At 42.6% G+C, this 20,384-nt stretch overlaps 1 protein-coding gene and 1 long non-coding RNA gene across 2 annotated transcripts; one reads left to right on the top strand and one right to left on the bottom strand.

The window, feature by feature from the left end:
- Nucleotides 1-9,257: 9,257 nt before the first annotated feature.
- LOC133890711 (uncharacterized) lies at nt 9,258-13,728 on the bottom strand. Its single transcript, XM_062331213.1, has 7 exons — nt 13,075-13,728; nt 12,889-12,955; nt 12,454-12,692; nt 11,476-11,585; nt 10,704-10,809; nt 10,434-10,513; nt 9,258-9,576 (listed from the first exon to the last, which is right to left on the bottom strand). Exons 1-7 carry the CDS (start codon nt 13,661-13,663, stop codon nt 9,457-9,459), a joined length of 1,311 nt encoding a protein of 436 aa, XP_062187197.1. The 5' UTR covers nt 13,664-13,728; the 3' UTR covers nt 9,258-9,456.
- LOC133890712 (uncharacterized) lies at nt 13,591-20,146 on the top strand. The gene is made up of 3 exons (XR_009904091.1): nt 13,591-13,713; nt 15,300-19,191; nt 19,508-20,146. It is a non-coding gene; the product is annotated as an uncharacterized LOC133890712 (long non-coding RNA).
- Nucleotides 20,147-20,384: the final 238 nt, after the last annotated feature.

Here is a 20,384-nt window from a genome sequence, read left to right as displayed (position 1 = left end):
TTTGCAAGGATGGATGATTGCACTGTTTCAATATCCTGCTCTTGACATTGAATTGGAGTTACTAAGCACTTACTGGTGTTTGTGATCAACCGCGATGCATCACCAAACACATAAAGAATTTCTTTGATAAGATGTAGGTCCTCTATGCAAGGTCATACGAAAAGAACCATGTCAGCCGCATAAAGCGATATACGCTAACTAGAACCACGTGCCAAGAGGGGTTGCAGGAGGTCAATCTCACTTGCCTTAGAGATCAATGCATTGAGAACATCCATAAAAATAATGAATAGCATCGGGGATAATGGATCACCTTGTCGCAACCCTCATTAGTGTTGAATCCAATCGCCTGGCACTCCGTTCACCAACACACGTTTTGTGGATGATCTCAAGAGCTTGGACAGAATGTTGCATCATACTGGACCGAACCCCAAGTGTGTCAACACCTCCAACAAGAAAGGCCACGGCACCAAATCAAAAGCTTTGGTTGTGTCAATTTTGAGTAGAACTCTTGGTTCTTTTTGTCTATGGAGAACCCTTGCTGTTTGCTGCACCAAAATAAAGTTATCATGAATGCATGTTCGCTTGATAAAAGCACTTTAGTTTGGGGAAATCAGGTCCTTAAGTTTTGGGGCTAGCTGATTGACCATGATCTTGGTGACAAGCTTCGTAAAACTATGTATTAACTGATGGGTCGATAGTCCTTAATTTCCATTGCCTTGCGCAATTTTGACAACAAAGTAATATAGGTAGAATTTAGAAGGAATAGCTACTAACATCCCCCAGTAGCAATTGGTTCAGAGCAGCCATGAAATCCACTTTAATGACACTCCAACAAGTCTTGTAAAAATGCCCGGTATATCCATCTGGACCCGGAGCTTTATCTGATTGCAGTGTTGTGATCGTCACCCAAACCTCTTCTTTAGAGGAACTTTGTTCAAGAACTGACATTCCCGAGGATGTGAATAAAAGGTTTGCAAATTTAAGGTGCATTCCCTCTGGGCGACCTTGCCAAGTAAGTTGGAGTAAAACTCCCATGCTGCATCTTGTTTCTCATCCTACCCTGTGATAACCACCTTGATCTTGGCCATGAAAATTTTTCGCTTCCTATATCGGGCATGTTGATGAAAGAAGGGTGTATTAGCATCCTCATATTTTAACCACCCCAAACTAGATTGCAAGTGAGCAATTGTGTGCTCGAGGGACACCAAACCAAGTGCATGTCGCTTTAGATGTTGCCGTAGCCAATCCTCCTCATTGGACAACACATGCAAATCATGTGCAATCTCTAGCCAGTGTAAAATTTCCCTTGCATACCTGAGCTGCAGCTTGACATTTCCAATTTTCTTTTGACTCCAAGACTGTAGGTCCCTTGCAAGTCTACCTAGCTTTATGAAGAGGCATTCAAGTGGGCAGGAGGCTTCAATAGGTTTGCACCAGGAGCTCTCCACCTCCAACATGAAGCCATCAAGTTCGGGCCAAAAACTTTCAAAATGGAAGTGCCTTTTGCATATGAGATTAAAATCACCGCCAATTGCCCATGGTCCATGACACGTCTATCGTATATCTCGCAGCTACTGAAGGAATTGCATTTTCTGATTATCTAGTTGGGGGCCATATACGCCCGTGAACCACCATGGCGGTCCTTCATGAGATTCAAATTGGACAGATACAAAAAAATTATCAATTCAAGATGATATTGCATGATAGACACTGCCCTTCCATGTCAACAAGATTCCTCCTCTCGTTCTGTCTGCCAGCAACACCACAAATTGATGAAAATTAGACCCTAACATAGAAAAGATCTTACGACAAGAGACAACAACATTCTTCATCTCCTGTAAGCATACAACATTAGGCTAGGTGGAATTAACCAAGTCTCTTATGCTATCACGCCTTGCCTTGCGATTGAGGCGCCCTCATGTTCGAAAAAAGAATTTTGAACATCATCATAATAAAAATTGAGATCGAGATACGACCATACAAGCAGCTACTGCTCACATGTCTTCAGTTGAGACAACCAGGAGAGTAGCAATGTCGTGTTGAGCTTCCCCGGCGTTGGTGCCTGCCACCTGAAAAGTGCCGCAAGCGCAGCGATATGAGCCTGTGAGAGGGGCTTGTGTGGGCCAACGCATGTACAGGAGGCGAGGCACCACTGCATGTGTGGGCCAACGCACCGTGGGGCTGGGCACCGAAGTGACGCTAGGGTGTCGAGTAGATCAGCCGTGGCGCGACTATTACCGTGCAGTTCCTTGTAACATGAGCATCCACCATGTACTCAAGCATTTGCTTCTTGGGCATGCTCCTTGCTACTACTGCCTCCATTGGTTCTTCTACAAAGAGGCTGAGTGTAACACCCTCATTTACTGGGATCTCCTATGCCTCCTGTATCAGTCCCTGGATCAAGTACCTGATACGTATAATACAACAATTGTGGCATTACAATCAAACTTCGTACATAAAAGTATTAAGGTTACAAAGTACAAAAGGTCTACAACCATATTGTATATTATAGACCTGACCTGATGGCCATCAAAAGCCCAGCGAAAATATCTACCAAAAGTCACATGAAGCTAGGGTGCGAACGTGACTACTAACTCTACTCTTCATCCACGCCTTCATCTTCGACGTAGTCGGCATCTACCTCCTCATCTGAATGATAGCAAGAGTGAGTACGGAAGGTACTCAGAAAGCCATGTACTACTTCAAGTGTTGATAAATACATAAGGGATGAATCAAGGATAAGGCTTTAAGCGTAAAGTGGTTTTATGCAGGTATTCAATTGTATTCTCTATTGTTAACCTCTAAAACAGTTTGAACAAGATAACAGATAACAAGGCATATCTGGGGGTTTTCCGGTCTTGGGAGGGACTACACCTCGCTCTGCAATCTCTATCATTATATCTGGTGTACTTCTAGTACCACCCAACACCTAGCAGATTGAGTCAACAACCTCATCACACGGACATCTAGTCCACACACACTCATCAAGATTTAGGTTCGATTCAGATCCCTCTCTTGTTTCCCTTTCCTCCCGAACCTTTTCCTCAAAATGATAAAGAATCTGGCACACACACCCCTGAGTCTAATCAATTGAGGTCATGCTTTGCATGTCCATGACCGTGACACATGGCTATTCGAATAGATTTACACTATGCAGAGGTTGTACACTATACCCACGCAATATGCTCAGCCTTCAACCACTGCAAGCGGATGAGCTAATCAAACTGAGACACTTCAGTCATCTTTCCTTGCCAGGCTTTTCTACGAGACACCACAAGTACCAGAGGCCTTGTACTGAATGCCATATTGGCTTTTGCCTTCTCTCGTAACACTCAAATAGAGGACTAGATAGTCACTTGACTCCCCATTGCTCTCAGCCTCCTAGTATGATGCCCAACACAGTTAGGAGAAGTCAAGTCCTGCCTATTCAGGACGTATGGTTGCACTGGGGGCTTAGCATGTCAGAGCAATTAATTCGGTGCTTAAACATCCAGGGCAAGTATCTTTTGGTAATGAATACCACAGAGATAACTCAAGCTCCCAAGAGCAGCCTTGACCGGAGGACTACTCCACCTACCTCCGCCAAAATAGTTTTTCACCTATTTTACTCATCTCCCGTCATATCCCACACAACATCAAGGATTTCACAACCATTAAGGAATTCACAACCATCAAGGATTCATGGTATATGAGTTAATTTGATAAACAGTGAATGACATCTCTTAAGAGGTGTATTCAAAAAGCGATATCTTCAGGGAGACTATTCAATCCTAAGCATGCTAGATATCAAGGTGTCGTCCGGTAAATCCTAGGGTGATATGTATTATGAATGATAACATTTAAGGCATGGTAATTATTTGATAGGATTAACTACTATAAGCAGTTTAAAAATAACACAATACATAGCACACGCGATAAAAAATCCAGTTTTAAGTTGATCCTGTAGATTATTTGAAAATATAGATTCAATATGATTAAGGAGATAGGACTTGCCTTCTTCGAAGTCTGCTTCTAAGCCTTGATCGAAGTCAGGATCCTCCGAGTCCCTTATGCTTCCTCCGTAGCACTCACAAAACTCCTCTGGTTCTGCAGTACGTAATTATGATCAATAACAAACTACACTAGAGAAGAGTCAAATAACACCAAATAGAAAACCAAATGAGACCTCATGGATATCACATTGTGATAGATAGGTAGATCTCGAATTTAGATGAATTTTAGCGAAAGAATTGCCAAAATCAGAGACCGAACGAAGAAGTTATGACTTACAGAAGATTTAATCTAAAATTAAATCAAGAAATTATAAAATAGAACTATTCATGGGTGGAGCCCACTATATATTAACCTAGGTTGGGCCAAAATGGGCTTGGGCTAGGGTTACATAGTAGTCAACCCGTTATAGATCGAGCTGACTGTCTTCATGGGCTAAGGCCGCTGGGCCACGACCATGACTCATTGGACTGTGCCGACAGGCCAACCGCACCTAGGCCGAGCCATGGCCCACTTAGCTAGGCTGTACCAACGGCCGGGGGCCGATCCACACGCACGTGGGTGCACGAGTGCGCTGGTCGAGGGGAGAAGCGAAGGGGGAGCGTTGAAGGCGAACAATTGCGACGGAGCCGCACCGGTGACCTCACCAGATTCGTGCTCTCGCCAGTGATTCACTACGACAAAGACGTGCCGGTCATCTACAGGCTACGAGCAACTCAACTGGGTGCTTGTTGCCAGCCGAAGGCGACTGGAGCAACATGAGACAGCGGCTGGAGTGGGTCAATGAAAAGATTTGATGTTTCCTAGTGGGAGGGGGTGAATAGGTGTGACCTGATTTTTTTTTTACAAACTAAATGCCGTGGATTAGAAATATGCGGACATTTCGTAGATTTTTTTGGAACCTATGCAGATATACGGAGGTTCTGGAGAAATCTACGGATACTCTGGAGATTTCTGGGAAAACTCAAGTAGATGCCTATGCAATTCAACGTGGATCAAATCCACAAATCACCCAGCACCAGTTGATGTATTCCAACCTATTTCGCCAAGTACATGGAGCTCAAACTTCACAAGAAAGTAAATCGGAGCAAAAACCTAAAAATCAATGGATATAAGAGTATGCAAAAAAATCAAAAGAAATTGACCAATGAGGCACAATGATTTGTTCACCGAAGTTCGGTCACTCCACAAAGAAGTGCCTACGTCTCTATTGAGGAGCTCATAAAGAGCCGGGTCTCCTCGACCCTTTTCTCACCCAAGCGACCACAAAGATCAAGGTTGCTTACTCAAAATGTAGGGGCAATACAAATGTCCCTAGGGCTCACCACAAGATTAGGAGCTCGATGGGCGATGCTTAGCTGTCTAGGTGGATGAACCATTAAGAGTAACAAACACGAAAATCACCAGCTTGACGAAGAAAATGAGTACTCAAAGGATGGATTTGAATCTCACTAACACTATTCCTTGCTCTCACTCAATCCCTCTCAAGATTTCACCTAGAATCAAGGGGAGTAGAGAGAGGAGCTTTGAATGCTTTTGAGTTGTTTGTCTCAAGTTAGGTCAAGTAAGATGAGCTGCTTCTGTTGAGGAGAGAAGGTGTGGGGTATAAATATTCCACACACAAAAATTAGCCGTTATGCCTATGAAAATACGGATACTCCGCAAAAGCTCAAACACTCCACAAAAGGGTGGATCCTCTGCACAACCCAGTTAGCCCAAACTCCGCTCAACTACGGACTATCCACAAAAATGGACCCTCCGCATTTGCACATCTCAAAAAGGTTAGGGCTAACCTAAGTGCATGTGTTGTGTTTGATGTGTCTCCCATAGGTATGTTAGATCTTTTGAGCACTTCTTCTATGCAACCAAGTGAATTTCGTATCCCCCTTAATAGTATGACACCCTAAACTCAATTTCAAAGGATAAAAGAATTTAAATCTATAAGATCCATGTGCCACTTTTCTTTTTCCCTTTTGGGGGATCACCGTGAATCAAATTCTCACATGATTAAATTACACCTCTCTATACTTCATAAATCTCATCAGTTCTTTAATTATTTGTCATTATCACCAAAACCCACTTAGGGGGCCTAGAAGCACTTTTAGTCGAGGCGACGACAGAGAAATTGGGTAGCACCTCCCCTCTTCTAATGCGCTTTGGGCCACCTACAAGCCTACGGCTAGGTCTACGTGGCTAACATAGCACGAAGGTCGGCTCAGTAGAGACGGATTTGTGCCGGCGACAACCATGGCATGACGGCATAGGAAAAATACGCAGCTACACGCGACCATATGAAGAGAGAGCGCGAGAGCATCTACCGCGCTATCTAGGAAGGTGCAAGGGGGATGGGGATGCTCATCGAGCTCAAATCAACGAGAGGTTGGATGGCGACCGGTGATGCGACAGTGCGGTGGCAGTGGCGCAGCTCGGCTTTCGACTCAGGCATGCTCCCATCGGGCTCCTGGGCGATGGAGGGCAGTGAGCTTGTGGTGCTTCTCAGCAACTCGCGGGGAGGAAACGACATCGGCAGAGCTGCGGTGACGGAGTGGATTGGAAGAAAGGGAGAAAAGGGGGACCGACTGCTCCATTTATAGAGGGAGGGGGAAGAACAGAGAGATGGTGTGGCGCGTCACGCTGTCCTCAATGAGCAGAACGACAACGAGGTGGCGTGACAGTGCCCACCTTATTTCCCACAGTATGGCGGCTCTGCGCCAGCCAGCGTGTGCGACGGGAGCCGAAGTCAAGCGGCGTTAGACTGCTCGGGCGGCACACGTGTGAGATAACAGAGAGGGGGGAGAGAGCGAAAGCGCAGAGAGATAGCGCGAGGGGGTGAGGAAGTCATCGGCGCATTGAATGCGCCGGTCATCACGGTGGCACAATGAACAACATGATGCAATCACGCTGGAGGAGGGAGACGACACCGCCGTCAGCGGGCCTGCATGTCGGTGAGGGTGAGCGGGTGCAGGAGTTCACACGGAGGAGGCGCGCACACCGGATGACCAACGCGTGGATGGCTGCACTCGTGCGCGCGAATGCACTTGAGCGAGGCCGAGTGAGCGCATAGGAGCTGGGCCACGTGACGCATGCCTATGGGCTGAGCGCGGGGGACGGAGAGGGGAGAGAAGCCGAGCCGACTATGCCGCTCGGCGAGAAGGAGAAGAGATTAGGCCCTGGAGAAAAAAAAAGAAAAAGAAGAAGGATTTGGGTTTAAATTCAAATTAAGTTTTTGAATTTGGATTTGACTTTGGATTTGGCATAAGTTCAATTAGGTATATTTGAATTATGCAAAGAGAGTAAAGCTCTAAGATTTGGAAGATGATTTGAATAAAAAAGATTTGAATTCAAATTGAATTTGAGTTGAAAAGAAACTAAGAATAGATTTGAAATTTAGAGACATTTAATTTCAAATCTCCACTCCAAGAACCATAAAATAGTAAACCAATTGCATATGAATCAATTAATGTATGGAGAACTTTATTTAGTGCATTTGAATACTTAGCCAATTTAATATATATGAATATATACATACATGTATACATATATTCATATACATATTTTCTTGATTTTATGTGGTTTAATTAATTACAATAGTTTTAATTTAAAGGAAATTTTGCTATAATCTAAATGCTAAAACTCATGATGTTACACTAAACGGAAAAAACTCTAATGATAGGACCAAACGGTGAGCCAGAATTCGAATAGATCAGAACGCGCCGCCGTGGACGGATTCCAAGCATCGATCCAACAGAACAGGCTCAACAATCTTTTCATCGTGGTCATACTCCAAGCATGTGTCGGAACACCAATTAGGGTTAGTTCCACCATGAACGGCAGGGTACAGGAAACGACATGCGCAAGTCATGACTAGGGTTTGATGAGGCAGCTAAATCGCAGTGTTCGTACTGGATGACCTCCGTTCGCCACATGCCGCACCGTCGTCTCGTTCGGCAGTAGTAGGAGGAAATCTTCAGGTCTCGCACGATGGATGGACAAGTTGCCAACGTCGAGATCAAAGTGACCAACGACCGTCGCCGCTGCTTCATGGAGTTCCACCTTCGGCCTCGAATCGATGATTGTGATGAAAACAGCACGGCGTAGGTCATCTTCCTCCCGAGCCAGCTTCATTGTGCGTTCAATGATGCAGCGGCCCAGCGTTGCGGAAGGAGAATTCGACGACGGGACCGCCTCAGGCAGGGGATCATAGTCGAGCTACAACTCCCAGTCAAGGACATCATCATCCCCATCACCAAGAGGAGCCCCTACGGATGGCCTGGTCGAACGAGCTCGAGAATGACGCCGGCGACGTCTAGACGGTTTTGCCCCATCATCATCTCCAGCTGCTTGCGTCACCGCCAGGAGTCCAGGACCACGGAGCCTTGCAAATTCCCACCCGCAGCGTGTGGACGTTCGACGGCGGCGGGGACGACGCGCGGCCCTAGCTAACGCCAGTCGAAATGGCTCCTCCGTGGTTGGTGCACTTGCCGGCACTTGAAGGAACGGTGATCAAGAGAAGAGCAGTGGAAACAGCGCACGCTTCGCCAGCACTACGCCGCCTGATGATCAACTGCAAAGCAATTGAAGCACTTGCCATGGAGATCCGCAGGGACCGGGATGCAAGAGCTAGCTCCGATCAGGACGAGCGTCGCGTCTCCAAGAGCGCCTGCCCTGGACCCGAATCCATCCATCTGCATCGGGAGCACGCCTTGCAGCCAGAGCATGCCGCGCCGGGCGTACCGAATGGCGTTGAAGCCTGCCCGCAGGCTTCATCACCAGGGGAGGGTTCTCAACTGGTTTTGGGGACTACGGAGGATTCGGCCTCAATGCCCCTACTTGCATCTCCTTTAGCAGCACGTCACGATAGGTCACACCACGCACCAGAGACAATCGGTTGGAAGAAACCGAGGACGGGCTGTCGTCACACCACCGTAGCTCATTGGAGTGGCCGCAGGCGGAGACTCGCGGCACGAACGGCGAAGCAGATAGCGATTGAGATCCTAGCGTTCGAGAGGACTCGGAGGGTGGGTGAACCGGCCTGGAGAGCGAAGGCGCGGTCGGAGGGTAGCCGCCGAACCCGGTGCAGGTGCCGGCGTGGGGCTATGGAGAACGCCATGGGTAGAGGGGGCCGAAGCGTCCATCGCTACTTCTTCCTACTGCAATAGGAGCTCCACAAGTTGAAGTCATCTATCTCCTTGTGAAGCATCATCAAGGCACACATGTCAACTTAAGAAGGCACAACAAAGGTGAATATCCCATCGTCACGAGATGCATGACAAACAAGATAATACGCTGCCATTGCCAATAATCATCAGATGACACCAGTTACATCCATTGGTGTTGCCTTTACTGTGGCAATTACAGCAGCTGGGCTATACAACAGCTCCGACCAGTAACAATTTTTTTGTCATTTCCAACGAACGAAGATGCAATGTCCTACCGGTGGAGACTTGATGATTTGATGCTCAGTTGTCAGTTGCATACAACATCAGAGTAGAAGGCTATCGTTCTCCGCTGGCAATCCTGCACTGCCAGTAGCTCAACGTCAAATACTTCGAACTGCTTCGCACTGAAGAACGTCGATGGCCCAACCTTCAACAGAGGAAATACAGATGTCAGAGACGGCATATCATGTTGGCTGCTAACAGTCACTGGTCAGCTTGTACATGATGTACGGTACATCTGCAGATGATATTTAGCATCAGAAAGCTCTCAAAGATGATATAACCCGAGAGGGCATTCTGTTGTAGCCATTGTAGGCCAATGCGACATATTGTATGAAAAAATCCCCAGGTACAAGTTTCCTCTTTTATTTTTCTTTTGTCGTTATTTGTATTCTTTCTATCGATCATTTGACTATCACATAAAAGCCACAGATACTGATCATTCGAAGTATTAAATCAGGTCCAGGTGAGAACTTCTTTAACCCAGATCTAGATGGGAGCTTATTTAACTAAGTCATTTAGGGAACTTGAAGCTGACATTGCACAACGGTCTGACTAATTTTCGCATTCTTAGTTGTTTTCATTTTCCCTTTTATTTTGCTGTAAATATCTTAGCACAGGTGTGCTTTTGCTTATCCTTTCAGTACGGTCCTCTCCCTAGTGTTTCCTCATGAAAAAAGAAAAATATAGTAAGACTAGAAAAATGCCAAAACGATGCATACATGCTGCCAACATATACCACAATCTAGATTAGAATAATAAATAATTTATTCATTAAAAAAATTCCCTCTTATTTCTGGGCTCTTCTCAAGAAGTTAAGGTACTAGATATGATTCACACACGATTTTTTACATGATATATTACATAATAAATATTTATGACAGGAAAAGGGCAGAGATTATTATTGCAATATGAAGTACAGGAACAAAAGCACAAGGTAAATACACTTATACAAAGGAAATAAACAAGCACAAGCCTGCTAAGTAAACAAAGATAGTAACTTACAGGAGGACCAAGATCTGGAGGTATAATAATTCTTCTCTTACCACCTGGTTTCATGTCCCGTATTCCTTCTTCAAAACCTGAAGTATCAATGTCTAAAATGAGCTATGATCTGTTATAACTCCATGTCTCGACAAATTCATCAGAGTAATATATTCCAATATGGCTTTGCAAATGCAACCCCAGCAAGCATCTAAAATAGTAATAGTTGCATCAGAGGTTCAGGAAACAAAAACACACGAAAGGACTATTGAACCAGTGAATACTTTCCTGGAACTAGTGTTTTGTTCCCTAACCGAATTTTGGCAGGTGAACCCTGAATATAGGTGCTATCTATCCTTCGTCCTGCTTCATTGTAGCCCACGTAGTGAAATACAATCTGTAGTTCAACTGAAGAAAGTCGGTATCTTGCAAATAGAAAGATATGCTAGAAATACACACTAAAAGAAGTGAACTACATTAGTCACATATTCTGCAGCAACGTAAAACTGTTTTCTTGGTTCTTATAGTGAATGTAAATACGTGTTAGCAATAGAATTATCTAAGATCATCCTTTAGCAGCATAACAGAGAAATAACCAACTAGGCCAAACATAGCAAGTAGTAACACAGTTAAAGTGGACCAGATTGAGATCTTTTTGGCACACATCTTCAAACATACTTCCTCCAGTAAAAAAATATTTGACGTTTTGGACATAACACATTCTCCAATGTGTAACTTTGACCACTATCTTCTACTAAAATATATTTATAAAATCTAATAAATTTACGAGATTATGGAAGTATTCTTCAAGACAAATCTACACATATGATTTTTATGCTTCCAAACTAAATATTTTAAAAGTTATTGATGGTCAAAGTTTCAAAAGTTTGGCTGAATCTTGTCCAAAATGTCAAGTATTTGTGACTGGAGGGAGTACCCATATTTAGTATGCGAAGAACAGATAATTTATTCATATCCCAAAACACTAATATATTGATCTTGCACAGATGAATACATTTTAATTGAACAGAAGAAAATAAAACTGTCGCTTTGGAGGAAGAACCTGCTGACCATCCTTTGGAGAGTCACCTGTACCAACTTTAATGTCCTCATACATTAGTCCAGAGTCCCGCGTTATGAAGTTGTCAGATGTCACAACTTTGACCTCAAAACCTGAAATGCACTCCATTGCCCTAAAGTTAACTTTACAGTTCTATTCTGTATTAATAGCATCTGAATTTAAAACTTGAAAGAATGTTTACAGTTCTTCTGCATAGCGCAAAATTCTCTTATGACGGTTATGCTCTGACACATAAATGTAAGGACTAAGTCATTAAGGACATTGCATCATTCCTTCATGTAAATATGATGTGATATTTAAGAGAAAGAAATAAGTGTTATTTTCAAAGACAATAACATTATCATCTGCTACAGAAAAACTTGATTTGTTCTTACAAATTCTTTAGTTTTTCAAAGAATGGCATACTTTCTAACAAAATTACGTTGCACTGTTCTCCTACACTAAAAGTAAATGTACTTTTCTTTATTTCTATAGCTCATACAGCAACTCAGCAAGATATCACTCTTTGTAATGTACAGCAGTACAGATACAATCTCCATATTATTTTTCATGTTATTCGCGGATTGAAAGATAGAATAACCCCGCGGCGTGCCCATGGACCCATGAGTAGGGGTCCGCCCACAGAGAACACCTTGAATATGGAGATTCTATCTGTACAGACACCCTTAAATAACCAAAAACCAATTAAACTGGGGCAATATGATATTTCAAAATTCGCTTCTGACTTATAAATCAAATTAGAGACAGGTATGGGAAAGAAGTTCAACATCCTTTGTTTGACAGTGAAAAATATGCTTTGCTTGTGTACTTTTAGTTTCCCCTAAACTTACGTCTAATCAAGTAAAATGTTGCAAACAACATATGAAAGAAACCGCATAGTAAACTACAGCTATGTTATCTACAATAGACAGTCTATGGCCCATAACTTGTAAGCCACAGATCAGGAATACGATTGCTTACCTTCTCTGATGAAGTTTGGGAAATCGTCAGGGGCACGGTTGGCTTCCTGAATCTTCTTGTTTTGCTGAAGCAGCCGCCTTTCGTCATAAGGGTTCATGCTTTTAGTCTTCCCATAGGCCGAGAACGCCACCGACAGTGCTGGCGAAGCCAGCAGCCAAGCAAGGGCTCTCCTCCTGATTCTCCCCTCTATCACCCCCTTGCTCTCAACATTGCAGCCCGCTCCGTCGCCACCGAAGACACTGGAGTTTTTGCACAGCAAGAGTGTCCACTCAGGACACCATTGTACACACTGACAACACCATAATTCTCGATAAAAATGTGCAATGGGACGTGCAAAAGCGCGTTTAACGAACAAGCAGATTAGCAACCAAAGAGCTGCGCAACAACAGCACACATGGCATGAGCAAGCATTTCCAACGGCTAAACGAGGGTTACCATACTACTCCCCTCTTCCCCTTGCGCTTAACACTCACGGACGCCGTCCTGGAGGGAGCAACCAGCCCTGCAAGAATCGCAAGGCAGAACTCCATAATCAAACTTGGGGCGGTGAAAGAAACGAACAAGCAAACAAGACGACGCGCATCTAGGGAAGTAATCTTTGGGAGGAGGAGGAGGCCTCACGGTTGCAAGAGGACAGGATGAAGCGGGAGGAGGGCATCAGCTCCATCTTCTCCCCCAGTGGCGCGCTTCGCCTGTATCGTCTTCTCCTGCAGCCCTGCTCGCATAGTGCGGAGGGGATAAGCCGATCGGTGGGTTCGAGACTTTGGGTTTTGGGTTCCTCTCCGGTGCGAGGCCCGAACCGGACAGCGTCCATTCCGTTCCAAGCGCGGTCGGTGCACGGGCCGAGGTGGACCGCGCCCAGCCGCGGGCTGAGGCTGTGGCCGGGAGCGCGGGAGGGCCCATGTGTCAGACCGAACACGCGGCGCGTTGTATATGCGGGCGGACCCCGCGCGGCGCGTGCCCATGGACCCGTGAATGAGCCACCATAACCATCTCCTGCTCCGCTCAGCCTCGCCTCCGCAGCCGCCGAGTCGCCGAGAGGTCTTCGAAGCGCGAGCGGAAGGAAACCATGTCGCGGTGGCGCGCCGCCGATGCCGCTGCGGCGGAGTCCCGCACCCTCTCCAGGGCCCTCTCGAAGGCTCCGTTGCTGCCTCCGCCTCCCCAAACCTCTCCAGGACCTTCTCCAGGTCCGCCGCCGCCACGGCCACATCGCTCAGTCCTAGCGGCGCCGCAGCAGCTGCCGCAGGGCCGAGGCCTGAGGTACCACCGCTCCCCTATCTCTTACACGCTACTTGGGCTCTCTGTTAGCATCGTGTGATCTGGATAATTAGGGCGAGCTCGCTGTTCTTAGTAGCAGCTACTGTGATTCGGGGATGAAAGTGATTCAATTGTTGTATTTTAGGTCGCGGTTGTTAGCACGTTAGTAGCAATTGAATCACCTGTTTCTGTTGTGGTGTTAATGTGGGAAAAGTTGGCTCCTGGGGTCATATAGGCGCAATTTGCACTGTGTCAGTTTGCGTAAATTCCTCCAGAGGTGATTTGCGACTTGTGATTTGTTATTATGGAACTTGTTTAGTATCACAGATCGATGGTGTTCTGTATAGAGAGGATTGTGTCGTGTGCAAGTTTACATCCTTCAGAGCTCCTTGATTGAGCTTGCGCTCTGTTTACCGAATTAAGTTATGCAAAATGGCAAATATTGTGGTTCTGTATTGTTGTGGCTCCAGTTGTTTATATGTTGTTGCTTCTATATTTTTGGTTCACGGACATCTGTATTCCACATTTTTTTACGGAAAAATAGTAGGAGAGTCCCCTACTATGATAAATATATAATAATAAAAAACAAAAGGAAACTGTATAGATAGATAGAGGGAAACTCAAACTATACAAGAGTAAGGGAACCCAAACCAGAAGGGCAGGGGGAAGAAAGAAAGCTAGAAAACAAGGACCCTCTACTGAAAAGATGAAATCTAGTCTAGAGTCACATGTCTTTTATCTTCCTTGATTTTGTGAGCTTGAAGCAAGATTTCCTCCTTGAAGTTCATCTGCCAGAGTTGAAAACTCGGATGTTTGTCCTCAAAGATAAGGATATTTCGCTGTTTCCAAATATTTCAAGCTCTAATAATGAAGATTTTCATGAAGAAAGATCATATGTAGATTTTTTTTAGCTTTTATCATCATTTCAAAGAATGGTTTGGAGAAATCCCAATCAATGCCAACGGAATTCCAACATTTCATGCTGAAGTTGCAACCAAAGAAGAGATGGAAGACCGTTTCTTTAATTTGGAGTCTGCATAGCACACAATTGTAATTGTCATTATTCATTTTGAAGTTTTTCCTTTTTAAATGTTCCTTGTATTGAGTTTGTCCATCAAGAGTAACCAAGAGAAAACTCTAAGTTTATTACAGCATTTAGAATCCCATATCCATTTGAAAGGTTGTCGGGGGAGAGATGTGCTTGTAAGGCAGATTGTAATATTTCTTAGAAGAGTACACTTGTGATCCCCAAAGACAGATTCTAATATTTCTTAGAAGAGTACACTTGTGATCCCCAAAGATAAAGCCAACTATCCTTATCATTCTCCTGTATTTGCATATCTTGATGAGTTCTTGCAGTTTAATATATTCTTCATATGCTTGAGCTGACAAAGAAATGTGAAACTACCTTTCTATACTATTATTCCTTAGAAATTCTACCACTGAGAATTTTTTTTTGCAAAGGAAAAAAGTCTTTTGGAAGTGGCAAATTTGCTTTGTTCTGATCAGACATATAGAATAATCACATGTTAGAACATGTAGCAAATGACCTGAACAAGTCACTAAGCCTTAAAACACCTTTCCACCAGAAGGAACCTGTTTCAGTAGAGGCACGGGGCACTTGACCATTTTGGTAATATGTACCACTAGCAGTTTAACCCAAGGTAAGTCTTTCTGATTATAAAATTTTTCCAGATGTTTGAGCAATAATGCATTGTTCTGATTTCCGAGATTCACAACACCTAGCCCACCTTTGGATTTGGGTTTGCACACCTTATTCCATGCTACTAAGGGTTTGGTTTTTGCATTAATATCAGACCTTTTTCATAGGCAGTGCCTCCTTGCTCTATCTATGTATTTAATCACCGTAACTGGAATTTTCAGGGTACACATTGTGTAAGTTGGGAGAGAAGAGATGGTAGAGTTGGTTAGTTGCAATTTGCTAGCATGAGAGAGAAGTGATGATGTGGAGTTTAACCTTCTTTCAGTCTGATTTATGAGAGAGCATAGTCTTCAACTCTAGGTTTTGTAGTTCCAAGGGGCATACCTAAATAAGTAAAGGGTAGGGTACCCAATTTACAACAAAAAATAACAGCCATACACTTTGCATTTTCTTGGCTAAGATTCAATGGTATGAGACAAGACTTTGAGTAATTAACTTTTAGTCCAGATGATTGAGTGAAAGATTACATGATTCCTTTAAGACAAAATAATTCCATTTGAGAGGCCTTCAAAAATAAATTATGTCATCTGCATACTGAATAATAGAAAAATTATTTGTGCCCACAATAGGAATTGGGAGGCTGAAAAGGCCTTTCTTGTGAGCCTGGTTAATGATGCATTGAAGCAGCTCAGAAACTAGAAAAAATAGAAGAGACGACAAAAGATCACCCTATCTTACTTCCCTTTTACAATGAAAGAATTTTCCAGAGACACTATTAAGGAGAATAGCTGATGTACCAGAGTCTAGAATTCTTTGAGTCCAATCTAGCCATTTGTCATTGTATCCAAGCTGACAAAGCATATTTAAAATAGTGCAATGTTTAATAGTATCAAAAGCTTTTTCAAAATTCAATTTTAGAACCACAATCTCTCTTTGAATGTTGACATTGATATATATACTCAAAAGCCCATGCCAGACTGTATTTTATAAAACCATATTGATTTTGATGGATGATTGAAATAATTACTGACTGTAGCTATTTGCTATTTGCTTGGTGAGCAGTTTCAGAATACAATTCATTAAGGAGATAACCTGAAATTGTGTACCCTTATCCCAATTGAATTATTATTTTTTGGAATAAGAGTAATAAAGGAACTGTTGATGGCCTGCAAGCTAAGTTTGCCATTGAAAAAAATCATTGCATAGTGCATAAAAGTCTTCTTTGATGATGTATTAGCAGCTCTTGAGGAAAATCCATTGAACCCGTCTGGTCCAGAAGATTTATTATTGGGTATTTGATATATAACTGTCAATTTCATTATTACTAAAGGGTTTAGATAGATGTTCTAAGTTCTCATGCTTCACCATAAGAACATCTAGATTGAAGTGCATCATTGGGCTGGAGGAGGTTCCCATTCTAGCTATGTAAGCTTAAAAAAGAATTGCAGCTTTTCCTAAATGGTTAGTCACCATTCTCCTATCATGAGATTCTAAGCTTGTGATTGTATTATGTCTGAATCTCTCAGTAGTAGCAACATGGAAAAATTGTGTACTTTCATCCCCAAATTATCTATCTAGTAGTATACCTCTTCCTCCAATATTCTTTCTTATACTGCAGTAATCTGATGATATGATTCTTAAGAATTGATCCAAAGTTTCTTTCCTGAAGGAAAAGATGCCTTTGATCTTCAAGCTTGTCCAAAATTTTCAAAATTGAATTGCATTCTTTTATCAGATTATTATGCTTAGAAATTCCTTTGCTCCACCTTTTCAAGGCTCTTCTCAAAAATTTGAATTTTGCTGAAATTTTGATAGCATTGTTACTTGTTCTCACTTCAGAGTTCCAAATTCTTTCCACGGTCTCATAGAAACCTGGGTGGTCAATCCAAAAGTTCTCAAATCTAAAAATTAGAGCTTTGGGAATGGAAGTGCCTATTTGCACCATGCAAGGGATGTGATCAGACAAAGGCTTAGCAAGAGGCAGAAGCAGAGTGTATGGAAAGTTAGAAGACCAATTAACTAAGGTGAAGCACCAATCTAACTGCTCTAACAAAGGGTTGTCTTGCATATTACTCTAAGTGTATTTTCTCCCTTTGAGAGGCACTTCGATTACACCCAAGTTGCTAATAATATTATTGAAGATGAAGATCTCGTTCAGGTTTCCTCCATCTCTATTCCTGTCAGTTGGAGCTCTATAGAAATTAATATCCCCAATGAACATGCAATTTTGGGAATCATCAATACTAATATTGTTCATCCAATTGATGAAATCATCTCTTTTTAGCCCTTGACAGGGCCCATAGACTATAATAAGAGTTCAAGTAGATCCACTGTGATTTGAGGTGAAATTAATTGTGATGGCAAATCTTGAGATTTCTACTATCTCACTAGCAAAGATAGAGCTGTTCCAACCCATAAGAAGACCACCAGAGGCACCCCTAGATGGAGAGTAAGCGAATTTATCAAAATTTTTAGGGGCCAGTGTCTTAATGAAAGAGTGGTCAAAATGCTCTCTTTTTGTTTCCTGAATACAATAAATCACACAAGCACTTTCCTCGATCTTAGACTTGACGACATTGCATTTGTCTTCTGAGTTGATACCTCTAATGTTCTAGTTTAGAATATTCCAGCTTCGTTTAGAGTGATTATCCATGAAAACAATCCAATATGAGACAGTCCTTTAATTATCTAGCAAAACAAGATATCGGAATAAACTGAATGCCACTATTTTAGAATATTAATATATTTCAGAGAAATTTTCCAATACCACAAATCACACAAGTATAACATCTCAGAAAATGGAGACCAAATCAAAAGGGGCAAGAAAGGAACCCACTTAAAGCAAATGTTATAGTTCAGATCATAATGTAGATTAATGTTCCTTGTCCAACGATAGGTGAAAGAAACCCATAAACCATGTACCATAGGTAACCATTCAGTACACCCCTCATCACAAGAACTGACAGAGTGATGAAAACAACAAAATAAGGCAGGGCATCTCCTGTTGGACACAAAATCTAATATTTTTATCCATGGCTGACTATATCAGTAAGCTGGGTGCTGCTTCCTTCAGTCATGATCATGTCCTGGTCACTTCTTGTACTTGGTTCCCCACATGTAGCCTCCTCCATTCTTGCCACGAGAAGCTCTCCTATTATCTCCAAAGGAGATAAGTTGCATCTTTCTAAAGCCACCAACTGGGTTTGCAATATTGGAATCCCAGGATAAGTCAAACCCATTTTGCTATAATCTTCTAACACTGCTAATCTAGGAAAATCAACTGCAGAATTGAAACTATTTTGAAGGGAGTTAGCATCAAAGAGGCTTTTTTGGGGGGATTCTTTTGAAATTTGCCCTGCTTCTTATGGCCCTCTTTTGATTATCATTATTTTGGCCTGCCTTATGTCCATCAAGCATGTTCTGAAATCTTTTACTTCTCCTCTGTCAGTTATCAGAGTAACAGCTCTCTTTCTTGCCTTTGACACACCAGGTCGTTTTGTAGCAGTTTCTTCTTGAACATATTCTTCATTAGATTCTGGGAAGATGTGATCCTCAACTGTATTAACTTGCTTACCATCCTTCTTATTCTTGTATTTTTTCCTATAAAAACTCTAGTGATTACTGGCTTGTCAGAATAGATGTCCTTGATTTCAAACGGAGGTTGTGAAGATTCTGAGCTTTCTATCTATGTCGGGTGAAGAGGATTGTTGATTCTTGAGCTTGCTTTTATGAGATCATCCTAGCTTACTTATGTTATCTTCTGGACCTCTGTCCGAGTACGGGTCATGAAGGTTTCCTGAGCTTCAGATAGAGTAGAGGTACCAATTGTAGCACTGCTCTCATTGAGGTTGATCTTGATAAGAGATACTGGGATTGAAAGTGTGAATATGTTTCTTGCACTGCTATGTGGCTACTGCATAAATCTTTCCATAGCCATCCTTAGATAATCAGCCATAAAACTTGCAATTGCATCAAAATTTACATTTAGTCGGTTGCTTGAGTTGTGTGATTCAAATTGAAGACATGCATTCTCTTGAAAGACAGTCATCAGTTGAGAGCTCTGCATGTTAGTAACCATCTGACTAGAATTCCCATCCTGCATACTTGTGACCTCAATGTTTCTTTCTATTGCAGAGGCTTGCACAAAAGGAGTAGCTGATGAAGATGGCTGATTAAAAGAATTTGCTTCAGAAACTTGATCAATCGGCATTGTTGAGTCTGGTTGTGGATTTCTTCATGTCCAAAAGGCTGATAAGCCAATTGAGTCACAACTTCATGTTCTAATGGAAGGATGGGACCTTTGAATGGATGAGAATTGCCATTGTTGGCAGGAGGATCATCCTCATCTGAGGGTACAAAATCAGCCATCACAGTGTTGAAGATATAGACCGGAAAGGTCCAAGATCTACCATCCCCATCTAGCTCTCTGCCAAGCTTGATGACCATGCTTCTAGGGATTTATAGGGGATCATCTATCAATACTTCAACTAAGACCTAAGCCGAACTACGATAAGAGGAATGCCAGTGTAGCAGTTTCAAACTTGCTGAATAAAATGTAGTTCTTTAAAGTCAAGAGGATAGCCTAGAAATATAATCCACCCTTTCATAGCAGAAAGGGATTTCTTGTGATTCTTAGGGTTTGTTTGTTTAGGCTTATGTTTTTAGTCTTATATGAAAAGTTGTGTTTTTGCTTGTCTAAAAAGCTACTTTTGTAAATAGGCTGTTAGTTTCTATAACAGTTTTTAACTTCTCAACACATAGCTTCTCAGAAAAGCGTCTCTCAGCGAACTTTTCAGCTTTAGTTTATTTTCTCAGAAGCAGGCTTCTGGCTTTAGCGCAAAAAAGAAAAAGAAAATCACAACCGAAAAAGAAAAACTTGCAAACTTGCAAGGGAACCAATAGAGATACTAGAAGGAAGAGAATTCAAGCATATGCAAAAATATAAATTTAAAGAGGTCAGCTTTATTTTAGACAGATTATAAGGATTTTTCTCTAAAAACTCTCACCTATA

Source organism: Phragmites australis, chromosome 14, assembly GCF_958298935.1.
Source record: "Phragmites australis chromosome 14, lpPhrAust1.1, whole genome shotgun sequence".
Lineage (NCBI taxonomy): Eukaryota > Viridiplantae > Streptophyta > Magnoliopsida > Poales > Poaceae > Phragmites > Phragmites australis.
Note: the sequence above shows the minus strand (reverse complement) of the source record. Positions and strands in the feature narration are given on the sequence as shown.